Source organism: Gossypium hirsutum, chromosome D07, assembly GCF_007990345.1.
Source record: "Gossypium hirsutum isolate 1008001.06 chromosome D07, Gossypium_hirsutum_v2.1, whole genome shotgun sequence".
NCBI lineage: Eukaryota > Viridiplantae > Streptophyta > Magnoliopsida > Malvales > Malvaceae > Gossypium > Gossypium hirsutum.
In genome coordinates this window covers 5179988-5195849 of record NC_053443.1, presented here as the reverse complement: position 1 = coordinate 5195849, position 15862 = coordinate 5179988, and the positions used below count along the sequence as shown (strand labels likewise).

Here is a 15862-nt window from a genome sequence, read left to right as displayed (position 1 = left end):
AGATATTTATGATTATGTAAGCTAAACAAGTCAAATTCGGAAACGTAAACCGAATGAGCCTCTTAAAACTTGGGTTCTACAATCAACGCTTCCATTTGCTTCGCTTTATTCCACCACAGTCTTCCAATGTCTCCCCATCTACCTTTTGGGTGCAAAATCTGACCAACAATAACACCACCAACCACTCATCGTTATCTTGTACTCCCAGGATTAATCCTGTAATAGCCAAGGCACTGCGTACTGAAGCAGCTGCCACAGCACAGCCCATAAAAATGGTGAAAGCTATCAGGGTTCATCAACTTGGTGGACCTCAGGTCTTTTCTTACCCTTCCTAATGCTTCATTACTTTGCTATTACAATTTTTATGAGTTTAATTGAATAGTTCTTTTGGGAAATTAAAAATATATGTTCTTGTTGTTTTCATGCTTTGCTGCTTGCAGTTTTGCCCTTCTTTTTTATTCAACTTTGATTCAATTGTTCTGGGTTTTGTTGTTTTGGCCTTTTTAATTTAATTTTGATTGAATTAATTCTGGGTTTTTTAGAAAGTTAATTTTTTGATAAAGAAGGATCATACTCTTGTTATGAATGTCGTTTACATCCTGCGAATTTTAAAACGGAGCTTAGGTTGGAGTGTTTACGGCTATGGTTTGCTTGAATTGATTTCTTTGCATTGGCTATATAGGTCCTTAAATGGGAGGATGTGGAACTTGGGGAACCCAAAGAGGGTGAGATACGTATTAAAAACAAAGCTATTGGACTGAATTTCATCGATATCTATTTTCGGAAAGGAGTTTATAAGGCTGCTACCATGCCCTTCACTCCAGGTTGGTTCGATTTGTGTGAAAGTTTAAAAGTAGAACAAATTTTTACATTATGAGAAATGCAGAACATTCCAGGCTGATATGATATGTGTTTTGCAGATTAGTTGATATACAGAAAGTCTTTCTAGTCTCTTCTCATTGAGTATTGTCTAAATGCTAGGCCTTGGACTCTTGTCACTTGAATTTTAGTGGTACTTTCTTTGAACAAATTAGTATGAATGCACCTAAGTTCCGGAAAAAATAGCTGAGTTAACATTTAGCAAGAGATGAAAAGAGTAGCATAAAAGTTTGTAAATTACTCTTTATGGTTGATTGTTGATACTTATTTCCATTTCATAATTTAATTTACTTGGCTTACTTAACCATACTAAACCGGATTTTAGGTCTTCAAGATAATGATCAGCACAATCAAATATATTCAATATTTAAACTTGGACTCTTTTATGGATCAGGATGGTGTTATGACTATTTTAACCAATGGAACTTTAGATGTCCGATGCAGTCTATATTAAACTTGCATTAGAATCTGAATGAAGTAATTCTCTCAAGGTCTTTTTCAGTAAGTACTCTGTTTCCTTGCATGTTCTGAAGTAAATGGAACACTGAATTTATTTTCTAGATTTTCTTTCTCTTCCATCTCATCACGTAGTAGCCAACCCCATGGATTGGGAAAAGGATGTGTTCACTATGTTAGCATGAGTTTTCTCCAGTAATGATTATCACAGAAATAATTTGTTTCCATTCTTTAATTACAGGTATGGAAGCTGTTGGAGAGGTGACTGCTGTGGGACCTGGACTGACTGGCAGGAAAGTTGGAGATATCGTAGCTTATGCTGGTAATCCTATGGGTTCATATGCCGAGGAGCAGATTCTTCCAGCAGACAAACTTGTGCCTGTCCCTCCTTCGGTTGACCCTATTACCGCTGCATCCATCATGCTGAAGGGTATGACTGCCCAGTTTCTAGTACGTCGTTGCTTCAAGGTAGATTGCATGGATACAAGTTGTTCATAACTTTAATCATATTATAGGTTTGGTGCTTGGTTATTTTCTCTTTATCCTGACATTAACTCCCGTCAATTAATCTTATTTAAATGTAGAAACAGAGTCATAATTGTATTAACAAAAAGTTTAACACAATATCATGTAATATAGGTCGAATCCGGACACACGGTTCTTGTTCATGCTGCAGCTGGTGGGGTTGGATCTTTATTATGCCAATGGGCAAATGCACTTGGTGCCACTGTCATCGGAACTGTCTCGACCAAAGAGAAGGCGGCTCAAGCAAAGGAAGACGGATGTCACCATGTTATAATTTATAAGGAAGAGGATTTTGTTTCCCGTGTCAATGAGATAACATCCGGCAAGGGGGTGGAAGTTGTATACGATTCTGTAGGGAAAGATACCTTTGAGGTAATCACGGTTCTGATACTGATGCTCTATCGTCTACTTTGCTCGTTCTTACTTTTAGGTTGAATCTATTCATAAGTTAAGCCATCAAAGGTTTACAATATCCACGGTGAAAAATGATATAACTTCACTGAACTTTGTAGCATTCTACTAAAAGTTTTATATTTTGTTAGGGCTCGTTGGCATGTTTAAAGCCCCGTGGCTATATGGTGTGCTTTGGGCAGTCATCCGGTACACCAGATCCGGTTCCGTTGTCTGCACTTGCACCCAAATCATTGTTCTTGACTAGGCCTTCCATGATGCAATACACGTCAACTCGGGATGAGCTGCTGGAAACTGCAGGGGAAGTGTTTGCTAATGTTGCATCAGGCGTATTGCGGGTTCGGGTGAATCACAAGTACCCCTTGTCAGAAGCAGCGCAGGCACATGCAGACCTCGAGAATCGTAGAACAACTGGATCAGTTGTGCTGATTCCATGAAAGCATCTCGGTTGTGACTTTGAACACCAATTGCATGAGAAAAATAAAAAAAAAACTATAACGTGTGGGATTATGTAAGAACTTGATCTATATATATATGGAAGTGCATGTTGAAGGCTTGAAGCCACAGTTGAATAAATAATTGCTATTAGTTAAGCATGTGTATATACACACACACACATGATTTATGTAATGATGAAGTTAAAATAGGATTAAAAGAAAATCAGTGGTACAAAAATAATATCCAAAATTTTGTGCACCTCGATGGAAATTAATTTATTGGACTTGAATGTTAAGGACACTGGGTTGCTTACTATGTTCACAAATCCAGAAGTAAGGCCTGTTCACTGGTCGGACGGGCAGTAGGCTTTGCCTCGGTGGAGATTGGTGGTTGTAAATGAACTAAGTTTGGATTAAAGTACCATGAAGGTTTTATGCGAGTACATGGATTGCATTTTTCTGTTATAAAATCTATCTATTTCTACTGTTGAGTGTTGACATGGTTGATGAAGCAATCAAAAAATGACATGTGGCGTATCATATGTTTCTCATGCTGATGTGGAGGGACTAATTCAAACAAAATGGACGAAATTTTTGATAGAGTGGATGCAACTTTTACATAGTGAAATTAATTCAAGCAATTAGACAATAACACATCCATCACTTAGCAATAGAATGAGTAAAATTTTTAATAGAATGTCCAATTTACTTTTTTGATCTAATGTATATGGACTAATTTACCCATTTTCAAGTAGTTAAGGTAAACTACAATCCACCTCCTAATTTACTTTTACCACAGATTTTTGTTAGTATAGTTAAACTTGATTTTTTAGTCGTTTTTATGATTTCATTATAATTTTTTATTTAGAAATTAACCTATTTTGAAGTATAAATGTTTGGATTCAGATTTTAGAATTTCCATAAAAAAAAGATTTGAAATTTTAATTGTTTAAAATAAAACAAGAAAGATATGGTCGAGTGTATACTATGATAAAGATGATCAAATGACACAGACTAACATTGAATTATTTTGACGCTTAAGATTAAGATGCACATCAAGTGGAATAGTGCATTTTTGCCCTTATTTTCCTGTTAATTTGTGGCTTATATAGTGACAAATTTAATGAAATTATGGACCACTTTTCCAAGGTTTTTCATTTTGGACTGTCTACACATTAGTTTTAAGAAATTTAGTGTTACTTCACTACAAACTATAGTTGAAAATGAAAAAGATTAATTGTGATGTTAGGACTTCACTGTATCACGGGTTTGGTCGACATAGAAATTTGGAGTTTAATTATTTTAATTTGGCATAAATTTATTTTTTTTAAATGTTATTAGTAGATCCAAATTGAAAATACCATTAGTTGTTGTCGCCAAAATGATGGTATGATTTTTTCTATTGTTATTCCATCGCACAATACGAACTACACAGTGAACCATTTTCAACTAGTAATAAAATTACAGTAATGAACCTATCCAATTCCTTTCAACTTCAAATTTGAGTAAATTGGTCGCTCTCAAAAAAAATTGTACAATTTATTCTCTGTCAATTTCAAAAATGAGCAACTAAGGAAAATTAAGCATTACGTTAATGTCTTTCGTCGATTGTACATAAATTTGGTTGGTATGGTAACAAATTTATACTTCAATATTTACATATTTTGTCAATTTGACCTTAATTCTTATAAATTCAACAAATTTAACCTCAATGTTTACACAATTACACAAATATTACGGGACAAGTTTGTTAAATTAGGACCAAATTGGCAGAATATGTAAACTTTGAGGGCTAATTTTATTATTATACCAATCAAAATCATGTACAATTGATGGAAAATATTAATGTCGTGATTAATTGTCTTTATTTGGTCACTTTCAAAATTAACAATGATTAAATTACTTTAATTTTTTTGAGAGGGACTAATTTGTTCAATTTCAAATTTGAGAGGGACTGGAGAGATCTTTTTATCTAATTACATTAACCGAATCTTTTAGGCTACTAAAAGGAATCCAATTATGTCATTTCATGAGGGGGACTGATGTGATCTCAATCGCATCATGTTGTGGCACCACTCGTTGCTATCATGATTGGCCTAAAACACGAGGGCCCCAAGTGCAAGATGAAGCTCAATCTCAGCTCAAAAAGCTCAATTTTAGTTTTTCCCAGCTCGATTTAGTTCGCATGAGCTTAATTTAGCTCGTTTGAGCTTGGCTTAAGTTTATTTCAACTCATTTATTTTAATGTCTGAATAAATTAAGTAATTTATTAATTTAGCTTAAATTACTACAGCTTATAATTATGTTTTGACTTATTACATGTTTTAAATGTGTCTTGGCCGAATTTAATATGTCTTGTTAAGACTTTATTAAATTTGTCTAATTTAATTTATGTTTAATTAGTGTGTCTAAATTATATTAATGTTTGTTCAGCTGAATTTTATGTGATTTAATTTTGGTTCATGTGTTTTTGTAGGTGAGTTGAATTTGGAGAGTAATTAAACAAGGTTCATGCATGATAGGTTCAATGTATGAGACGGTGCATGTAAGGCCTCTTTCAATGAATGGTGGCTGATCCATTTGGCTCCCCAAGGCACCTATTTGGCCAAAAGGTGTCCAGCAACTTAAAGCACAAGCTTGGCCGATCGTATTCCCAAGGCAGCATCTAAGCCATTCACACCTCAATTTGACCAATCAGCTCCTATACATGTATGGGTGGATTCATGAACGTCCAAAGGGAGGGAATATTACCTTAATTCATCACATTGAATGTATAATGTGCATGTACAAAGGGGAGAACGAATTTAAAAGGTACATGCTTCCATTCATGAACCAGCCCATCATTAAAGCTTTAATTAAGAGAGATGCATTACCCATGCACCTAGCATTCGTCCAAAAGGGGTTGGATATGAATTGAAGATGCACATTCATGGAACAAGGAAGCTTTCTTATTGGTTAAGCATGCATGAACGGGTTTTGGGAAGAAACATGATTATTCAACCATGCATGAACTTACACTATCCATGAACTGAGATTTAATGCTTGAAGTGTGAACATTTTTAATTGTTGTGTGAACACATTAGTAGCTGAATTTTAATAGGCATTAGAGAGCCTATAAATAGTTTATTTTGTTTATTGTGAAAGGTTACAGAATTTGATTATTAAACTCAATAGAACTTTTGTTCTTGTGAGGTTACCTCCTCTCTTCTTTCGTTCGAGTCTCGAAGCGACTTATCTAGCTTGCTAGTGGCGTCCATCCAAACTCAATTGAACTTATCACCAAACCGGTGTGGCGTTCAACCATATTTTTATACCTTTGGTTCTTACCTCTATATAGGTATTGGGTCAAGGTTCGCTTCTATCCTTCATCAAATTTCACCTTAAGCAATATAAGACTCGGGCAATACTTTTTAGTATTGAACATTCTTGACGTTTAAGTTTTATTTTCCATCTCTATCAATTACCTTTTTCTAACCTACCTTGTTTCTATTCTAAACCGAATTTATCAACACCAAACCACTCATCTAAACCCTCTCAAAGCTTCCGCAACCCTTAGCCTAAATCACCCAATTTTGACAACTCCAACTACTCATCGTAGATGATCGGGCAACTTAAGTGAACCGGACTCAATCAACCGAGCCGGATCACATCAGGGACTAAAACAAAATTAGACCAAAAGAAAATAATAGCATTGAGAAAAACATTTATTTTGTATGCTATATTTTTCTTAAGAAAAAGCTCTTCACATGAGTTTTTTCCAACCCTTTTATCGAATTTCATTATGCATTGTATATAAGGTCATGCAAACTTTTTTTTTTTTGCATTATGTCCCTTGTTGTGTGTAAGCCTTCTTCTTATCATTCACCTCTCCAACAATTGTCTTGCAAAACCAATGATCCCTCCACACTTTTTCTATTTGTTCAATCAACACATTTGTTGTCTCCTACAACAAAAAGTACACAAATGCGGTCATTGCCACGCCCACAACCCATTCTCCGAAAAAGAAGAATCTCGGACTCGAAACGGCAAAGCATAGCTAGAAAAGATTGTGCAATGATGAATGTAAAGAGAAATCCAATTGCCACTGTAATTTCTTTGTCCTGCTTATCTAATCTCCGATGGGAAAATTTCACTAGGAACTAACCATCCTAATGGTCCCCATGACCATGCAAAACCAGCTACATATACACAAATTAAAGCGAAAACTAAATAAGCATAGCCTTTGCTTAATCCGCCATGATCCCTCACAAAATAGCCATAATTACTCTAATTGTTATTTGTGTCGCAAACATTTGAATTCCTCATATTATAAACAAGGCCTTTTAACCGAGTTTATTGACCACGAGTGCTTATATGAATGTCGTGATAGTACCAACAAGGCTAGTTAAAGCTGCGGGCATGAGCGAAGCAGTTTCACCTTGGCCAATGGTCCTAAATAAAATTGGTGCATAAAATGTGATGACATTTATGCCTAATATTACTTGTTGGAAAAAATGGTATAGTTATTGCCAATTAAGACCTATATTTTCTATCTATAATTTTTCGAAATGGGTGGTTGATGATTTACGAAATCAAGCTTGCTTTGATGAGATCATTTAGTTCTTCTTGGGCATCGATAGTGTCGCGTATACCTTACAACAAGATTTTGGCCTTCTCAGGATTATTGTTGTTTTGGATTAAGTTGTTGGGTGTTTCGAGGAGGAGGATTGTTCCAATTGTTAGGATTGAGGCCGGTAATGCGGCAAGTGCAAGGGAGATTCGCCAACTCCATCCACCTTTGATCTTTTAGGTGTTGAAGTTTATAATGTTAGTCAAAAGAACATCGCGACTGTAACAACCCAATTTTCAGTTGTGTCGAAACAGTGATTTGGGATCACTAAATCCAAAAATTAAGCTTGAAAATTTAATAAATTAATAATTATGAAGTGTGAATTTAGAAGAATTTTTGAATTAGTGAATTTTGTGATTTAAAAAGAATTTAATAGGTAAATTGGGTCTAAAATGAGGTATCGAGACCTCAAATTCATAAGCCGAGCCATAAATATTTTTATAAATATTTATGGAGTGTCATTGAGTTAGTATAAAAGTTTCGTTAGAAAATTTTAACGTTTGGATAATCAATTAATTAAAGAGGACTAAATTGAAAATAGTACAAAATTTGTTAAATTGTGATTAAATAGCTTAAGTGACTAATAAGGAGGGATTTGAAAGACAATTAGGCCTAAATTATATGAGCTGGACAGTTTGGGCAAGAAAATCAGCAAGAAAGTAAGGATAAACAAGGGCAAAATTGGAAATTTTGTAAATTAAACATTTAAAACAAAGATAAAATTGAAAAATCTAGAGATTTATTCATAATTTATCAGAAAAAACTCCATATGAGGTCTGAAAAAAGTTGGTTTCTCATATTTTTACACCATGTGAGTTCAATTCTTGCTTTTTCTTTGAAAATTTTTATGTTTTGTGACTTTTACAACTAGGTCCAATTATTGAGTTCATTAGTTTTTGATTCCATGGGTGATTTTGTAAGTTACCATGAATAAGTGCTGGAATTTTATGATGAATTATCATAGATTTGAAGCTTTAATTTCATTATATTATGATTTTATTAAGTGATTTTAGTAGAAAATTATTTTTAGGACCTAATTATGAAAAAGCTAGGAATTGGGGTTTTGTACTGAAATTATGAATATCAAAGGCTGTATAATAGCCTAAAATGATTATATAAAGTGTTATTTGAGGAAAAATTTGTTCAATTGAAGCGTTAATTGAGTAGGGACTAAATTGTAAAAACTATAAATTTTGGGGTAAAAGTGTAATTTTGAAAATTGAAGGGCATGAATTGCGATGTGAATTAGTATTGAAATAGATGCTAATGAGTGGAAAAAGAATTTATATTATAGATCAGGAATCCGAAAATAAACGGGAAAAAGAGAAAATATCAAACTAGTCCTTGAAATATTACAACTCCTACAAATTTGCCCAGGTAAGTTCATACGGCTGAAATTTTATGATTAATTGTTAATGTGGGAATGGTTTAATGTATTAATTTGTCTATTGTTGTTGAATTATGATTATTGTAAAAATGTGAAAATCCAATTGTAAGTTCAAATTAAGGGATACGCAGGTTGAGTACGTACGTTCAATAACCAGTGGTGAATTAACGAATAAGTCCATGGTGGATCCATGGCAAAGTGTGGAACGTAGGTATGGTATTTTAGTAAAGAAAACCATACTGAGTTGTGAAAAGTAGGTATGGTATTTTAGTAAAGAAAATCATACTGAGTTGTGAGAAGTAGGTATGGTGTTTCAGTGAAGAAAACCATACTGAGTTATAGCATTGCCAAAGATTCAAGTAAATCGTGGCATCGGGCAAACGATGTACTTAAATCCGTAAGACGATCCTCAATTTGACAAGTATTTGTAAGTGCAATTGAAGCTAAATGTTGGAAGCAAGTTGATATCTGATATTGGGCTCGATTGAGTAAATTCATTGTTTGAGATTGTGGTTAGAAGGAAATGTTGAATTATACTTGTTTATTAAAATTATTATTGAAATCTTGATAAGATTTTATTATGGGCCTATGAAGTTACTAAGCTTTCTGTAAGCTTACTCCTGTGTGTTTAATGTTCTTTGTAGATTGATGTGAAATCGGTGGATCGAATCAACACATCAGGGCACACTATCTAGATTACTTCTGTAAATTTTATTGTGCATCATAAGTTTTATATAGCATGTATAGGGTTTAATTGAGAGGAAGTGAAGGTGTTATAAACTTGGTTATTAACATTTTTTACTAAAACAGTTTTGGACAGCAGCAGTAGTTCGACTTTGAAAAATCACCAAAAATTGTGAAAGTTGAATTAGAGGTTGAATGAGATATGAAATTATATCTTATTTAGTCTAGTTTTACATAGAAGAAATGGTGTAAGCAAGAGAATTTCATATTATGAGATATTTGAATTTTTATGAGACAGGGTTAGAGTGATTTTGGAATCCCCTGTTCTAACTTTGGAAAATCATTAAAAATTGTATAAAAATAATTAAGGGTTATAATTTATCTGTTTAAATTTCTTAATTAGTCTATTTTCAATAGAAACAAACAGGAACATCATTCGAATCCCGTACGAGGAGATAATTAATTTTTAGTGAAGAAGAGTTGAAACTGTCAGACAGTAGAACAGGGATGAATTTAAAGAATAAACTGTACTTATTGGCTACACCATAAATTCTAAAAATTGTATGGTAAGAAGATATGTGAGTCTAGTTTCAGAAAAATTTAGCGAATCTTAATTCGGAGTTCCGTAGCTCAAGATATAAATGATTTAATGACTATGACTCTCGTGGACTGCTTTGATATGAACAAAGTAAATAGTGAAATTATGTGCAATTATTTTGTAAACTCCGGTAACATCTTATAACCCTGTTCCGGCGAAGGATGTGAGTTAGGGGTGTTACAGAGACCAACACCGCATTGGAAGCAAATGGTCATTGCTCCTCCGTGTCTGGGAAGTGCCATTTCAGAGGTATATAATGGGACTGGCTGTAAACCAAATGCAACAAAGCAAAAACACAATTAGGTCCCTAAATATATGCAAATTCAAAGAGAAGGTCTAATTATGGTTTTGGTCCCTCTATACTGTTAAAATTTTAGATTTAATCTCTCTACTCTAATTTGACTTAGGTGTACACTATTTTTTTTTAACAATCTTAAGCATTTGACCGACATAAATTTATTATTAGTTAAAAATATTTAATGAATTTTTCATGATAAAACCAAAAAATCCATGTAATTTTCACTTTAATGAAAACAACTAATCCTATTGTCAATTTAGACAAACTAATAATACCATAAAAGTAGAGGACCGAAATATGAAGAGAGGGATCCAAAAGCGAAGATGCTTCGGCCCCCTTGCTTTAAATTAAGAAATTGTATTATAAGCCTCAGGGGTTGAACGAGAAAAAGGAGGTCTTGGCCTTGTAAAAAATTTGGAAAATTGTCCTTGAGTCTTTCAAAATGTTTGAAAATTTCATTTAAAACCTTTAAAATTTTCAAAAATTTTCTCTTTAAAATTTTAATTAGACTGATATTTTTTAGGAAATTCCCATTAATCCCCTATATTCTTGACCTCTCCAAAAGCTTATAATTTTATCTCAACCTCCTAATACAAAATTTCTCGTTTCATCCTCAAAATTATGCCAAATTAAATCTCAAAATTAAAGCATAATGGAGGGACTAAAACCATAATTAAACCGAAAATATAAATATTGTACATTCCTGGTTCGCACATCCAACCCCAACGCCTAGCAAGACACGACCGAGTATCAACATGTAGACGTTAACAGCCGCACCACCAAGTGCTGAACCAGCAAGGAATGTAGCTCCTCCTATAAGGATGGAGGGCTTGCGGCCAAAGGCTCCGGTCACCGGCGATGCCAAGATAGACGAAATAAGGCCAGCTATGTAGATTGAGGACGTAAATGAAGTCAACAATTGAAATTTAATTTTTGCAAGTCATTTTCATAAATAATTAAAAAATTTGGCCAGTTTCTAAAGAGAGCCGGCATCTGATTATCTCTACGCCGCTTTGAAGACGACAGATATTGTGATTATGTAAGCTAAACAAGTCAAATTCGGAAACGTTAACCGAGTGGGCCTCTTAAAACTTGGGTTCAACAATCAACGCTTCCATTTGCTTCGCTTTATTCCACCACAGTCTTCCAATGTCTCCCCATCTACCTTTTGGGTGCAAAATCTGACCAACAATAACACCACCAACCACTCATCGTTATCTTATACTCCCAGGATTAATTCTGTAATAGCCAAGGCACTACGTACTGACGAAGCTGCCACAGCACAGCCAATAAAAATGGTGAAAGCTATCAGGGTTCATCAACTCGGTGGACCTCAGGTCTCTTCTTACCCTTTCCAATGCTTCATTACTTTGCTATTACAATGTTTATGAGTTTCATTGAATAGTTCTTTTGGGAAATTAAAAATATGTGTTCTTGTTGTTTTCATGCTTTGCTGCTTGCAGTTTTGCCCTTCTTTTTTATTCAACTTTGATTCAATTATTCTGGGTTTTGTTGTTTTGGCCTTTTTTATTTAATTTTGATTGAATTAATTCTGGGTTTTTTAGAAAGTTAATTTTTTGATAAAGAAGGATCATACTCTTGTTATGAATGTCGTTTACATCCTGCGAATTTTAAAACGGAGCTTAGGTTGGAGTGTTTACGGCTATGGTTTGCTTGAATTGATTTCTTTGCATTGGCTATATAGGTCCTTAAATGGGAGGATGTGGAACTTGGGGAACCGAGAGAGGGTGAGATACGTATTAAAAACAAAGCTATTGGACTGAATTTCATCGATATCTATTTTCGGAAAGGAGTTTATACGGCTGCTACCATGCCCTTCACTCCAGGTTGGTTCGATTTGTGTGAAAGTTTAAAAGTAGAACAAGTTTTTACATTATGAGAAATGCAGAACATTCCAGGCTGATATGATACGTGTTTTGCAGATTAGTTGATATACAGAAAGTCTTTCTAGTCTCTTCTCATCGAGTATTGTCTAAATGCTAGGCCTTGGACTCTTTTATGGATCAGGAAGGTGTTGTGACTATTTTAACCAATGGAACTTTAGATGTCCGATGCAGGCTATATTAAACTTAAATTAAAATCTGAATGAATTAATTCTCTCTTGGTCTTTTTCAGTAAGTATTCTGTATTTGTTTTTCCTTGCATGTCCTGAAGTAAATGGAACGCTGAATTTATTTTCGAGATTTTCTTTCTCTTCCATCTCATCACGTAGTAGCCAACCCCATGGATTGGGAAAAGGATGTGTTCACTATGTTAGCATGAGTCTTTGCCAGTAATGATTATCACAGAAATCATTTGTTTCCATTCTTTAATTACAGGTATGGAAGTTGTTGGAGAGGTGACTGCTGTGGGACCTGGACTGACTGGCAGGAAAGTTGGAGATATCGTAGCTTATGCTGGTGATCGTATGGGTTCCTATGCCGAGGAGCAGATTCTTCCAGCAGACAAAGTTGTGCCAGTTCCTCCTTCAGTTGACCCTATTATCGCTGCATCCATCATGCTGAAGGGTATGACTGCTCAGTATCTAGTACGTCGTTGCTTCAAGGTAGGTTGCGTGGATACAAGTTGTTCATAACTTAAATCATATTATAGATTTGGCGCTTGGTTATTTTCTCTTTATCCTGACATTAACTCTCATCAATTAATCTCATTTAAATGTAGAAACAGAGTCATAATTGTATTAACAAAAGGCTTTAACACAATATCATGTAATATAGGTCGAACCGGGACACACAGTTCTTGTCCATGCTGCAGCTGGTGGGACTGGATCTTTATTATGCCAATGGGCAAATGCACTTGGTGCCACTGTCATCGGAACTGTCTCGACCAAAGAGAAGGCAGCTCAAGCAAAGGAAGATGGATGTCACCATGTTATTATTTATACGGAAGAGGATTTTGTTTCCGGTGTCAATGAGATGACATCCGGCAAGGGGGTGGAAGTTGTCTATGATTCTGTTGGGAAAAATACCTTTGAGGTAATCACGGTTCTGAGACTGATGCTCTATCATCTACTTTGCTCGTTCTTACTTTTAGGATGAATCTATTCTTAAGTTAGGGCATTAAAGGATTACAATATCCACAGCGACAGATGATATAACTTCACATAACTTTGTAGGATTCTACTATAAGTTTTATATTTTGTTAGGGCTCGTTGGCATGTTTAAAGCCCCGTGGCTATATGGTGAGCTTTGGGCAGTCATCCGGTACACCAGATCCGGTTCCGTTGTCTGCACTTGCACCCAAATCATTGTTCTTGACTAGGCCTTCCATGATGCAATACACGTTAACTCGGGATGAACTGCTGGAAACTGCAGGGGAAGTGTTTGCTAATGTTGCATCGGGCGTATTGCGGGTTCGGGTGAATCACAAGTACCCTTTGTCAGAAGCATCGCAGGCACATGCAGAGCTCGAGAATCGCAGAACAACTGGATCGATTGTGTTGATTCCATGAAAGCATCTCGGTTGTGGCTTTGAACACCCATTGCATGAGAAAAATAAAAAACTATAACGTGTGGGATTATGTTAGAACTTGATCTATGTATATGGAAGTGCATGTTGAAAGGCTTGAAGCCGCAGCTGAATAACTTATTGCTATTAGTTAAGCATGTATATATATATACACACACATGATTTATGTAATGATGAAGTTAAAATAGGATTAAAAGAAAATCAGTGGTGCAAAAATAATATCCAAAATTTTGTGCACCTCGATGGAAATTAATTTATTGGACTTGAATGTTAAGGACACTGAGTTGCTTACTATGTTCACAAATCCAGAAGTAAGGCCTGTTCACTGGTCGGACGGGCAGTAGGCTTGGCCTCGATGGAGATTGGTGAATGTAAATGAACTAAGTTTGGATAATGGTAAAAGTACCATCAAGGTTTTGTATTGTTTTATATTTTTTTTATCGAAAAAAATGATAAATTAATATGTTAAATTAAAGAGTAAATTATTTTTCTGTTAAAAAAAATTATCTATTTCTACGGTTAGTTGTTGACATAATTGATGAAGCAATAAAAAAATAATACGTGACGTACCATATGTACCCTATGCTGACGTGGAGGGACTAATTCAAGCAAAATTGATAGAATTTTTAATAGAAAAAATGGCTAAATTTGTTTACATAGAGTGCAATGAATGCAATTTTTTACGTGGTGGAACTAATTCAAGCAATCAGACAATTATACGCCATCACTTAGTAATAATAGAATGGATAAAATACAATCCACCTCCTAGTATAAGAGGCTTCAAGATACTTTTACCACATATTTTTGTTCATGTTTGTTAATTACTTTGAAGTTTATTATTGTTGGTTAAAATTTTAAATGTATGTCCGTGTTTGTTTATCCAAAACTATGTATTAATTTTTGTTCTTTTACTTTAAATGAATTTATTCGTGAATATTAAATAAACATGATTGTAAACATTAAACTATATGTTCGTGAGCATATAATTAATAATGTTCAAAAATAATATTCATGAATAATAAAAAATAAAAATATTTATTTTTAGATATAAAATAATCAAACACAAATATTAATAATTATGTTATAAATATATAAAAATAAGCTGAGTAATAAAATTATTATTAATTATATACTACTCTAACAATAAACGTCTTCAAAAAAATTGTTCATTCGCTATAAAAAAAATTATAATTATATACTAATTAAGTATATATATTAAATAATTATTAATTTTTTAAATAAGTTATAAAGTTAATTATATAGAAATTTTAAATTAATATGTTTATTATAATTAACCTCCACCCCCGTGTGTTTATATTCCAAATAATTCGATTTTTGTTTAATTTTAAATGTTAAATTTGGATATTAGTTAGGGGGGTAGCGGGAAAAATAGCTCATGCACACTAACAGGAATAAAAGTCATCATTGCCTCTCTCTCTCTCTCTCTCTCTCTCTGCAAATGCTGCTATTTGCTTTTTGCTTCCACTCATTACTAACAGACTCACGCACACACTGAGTTCCACTTTTCTAATTTCACAACCCAACTCTATAAATATCCTGCCTGCCTTCATTTCCTCGCTTCCCTTCTGCTATTCCTTTCGTTTCACCCCTCACGTCTTCCATTGTTTTCTTATTGTTGATTTCCAGGCTTTTTGTGCTCAGATTAATTCAACAAACCCAGTGTATGTTATCTCCTATTTCTCTCTCTCTCTCTCTCTTTCATTTTGATCATTAGCATTTGCTTTGCATTTTCAGAGAAAACAAAATATGCAGTACTAACTAATTTAGTTTTATTTTTTTTTGTACTTTGAAGTTTTTCCGTTACCTCTCTTGTTTGATCTTTTCATTTAGCTATCTCCCTTTTCTTCTTTTTATATGTCATTTAAAATTTTATAGATGGAGCTAAAATCAATAAACAAAGCCGCCATTGTTATAACTTCGGTTCTGTGTTTAGTATATTACATTTTCAGTATTTCTCGGAAGCCCTGACTCACTCCTCTCCATGCATCTTTTTATATTCAAATTACTTCTTCTTCTTCTTCTTTTTTATGGTTTTTTCTTTTTTGTAAATATCAGATTTGACGCCGCA

General features: G+C 34.1%; 2 protein-coding genes and 1 pseudogene across 3 annotated transcripts; 2 read left to right on the top strand and 1 right to left on the bottom strand.

The window, feature by feature from the left end:
• The first annotated feature begins 13 nt into the window (after positions 1-13).
• On the top strand, positions 14-2847 carry LOC107953630 (quinone oxidoreductase). The gene is made up of 5 exons (XM_041097176.1): positions 14-314; positions 683-824; positions 1577-1803; positions 1975-2232; positions 2403-2847. Exons 1-5 carry the CDS (start codon positions 54-56, stop codon positions 2706-2708), a joined length of 1194 nt encoding a protein of 397 aa, XP_040953110.1. The 5' UTR covers positions 14-53; the 3' UTR covers positions 2709-2847.
• Positions 2848-6531: 3684 nt separating this feature from the next.
• LOC107955958 (hexose carrier protein HEX6-like) lies at positions 6532-11215 on the bottom strand (annotated as a pseudogene).
• LOC107953631 (quinone oxidoreductase) lies at positions 11210-14052 on the top strand. 2 transcript variants are annotated; one of them, XM_016888996.2, is made up of 5 exons: positions 11210-11621; positions 11990-12131; positions 12624-12850; positions 13023-13280; positions 13451-14052. In XM_016888996.2, exons 1-5 carry the CDS (start codon positions 11580-11582, stop codon positions 13754-13756), a joined length of 975 nt encoding a protein of 324 aa, XP_016744485.2. In that variant the 5' UTR covers positions 11210-11579; the 3' UTR covers positions 13757-14052. The 2 variants fall into 2 exon arrangements, with proteins under 2 accessions (XP_016744485.2, XP_040953109.1); XM_041097175.1 differs by lacking the exon at positions 11210-11621 and adding an exon at positions 12228-12316 and having other exon boundaries at positions 11998-12131.
• The last annotated feature ends 1810 nt before the right edge of the window (positions 14053-15862 follow it).

Coding starts and splice junctions, on each gene's coding strand:
- LOC107953630 (XM_041097176.1), top strand. CDS start 54: ATGAGCCTCTTAAAACTTGGGTTCTACAATCAACGCTTCCATTTGCTT. Junction 1,804..1,974: donor TAGTACGTCGTTGCTTCAAG/GTAGATTGCATG, acceptor CATGTAATATAG/GTCGAATCCGGACACACGGT. Junction 2,233..2,402: donor TAGGGAAAGATACCTTTGAG/GTAATCACGGTT, acceptor ATATTTTGTTAG/GGCTCGTTGGCATGTTTAAA.
- LOC107953631 (XM_016888996.2), top strand. CDS start 11,580: ATGGTGAAAGCTATCAGGGTTCATCAACTCGGTGGACCTCAG. Junction 12,132..12,623: donor TACCATGCCCTTCACTCCAG/GTTGGTTCGATT, acceptor CTTTAATTACAG/GTATGGAAGTTGTTGGAGAG. Junction 13,281..13,450: donor TTGGGAAAAATACCTTTGAG/GTAATCACGGTT, acceptor ATATTTTGTTAG/GGCTCGTTGGCATGTTTAAA.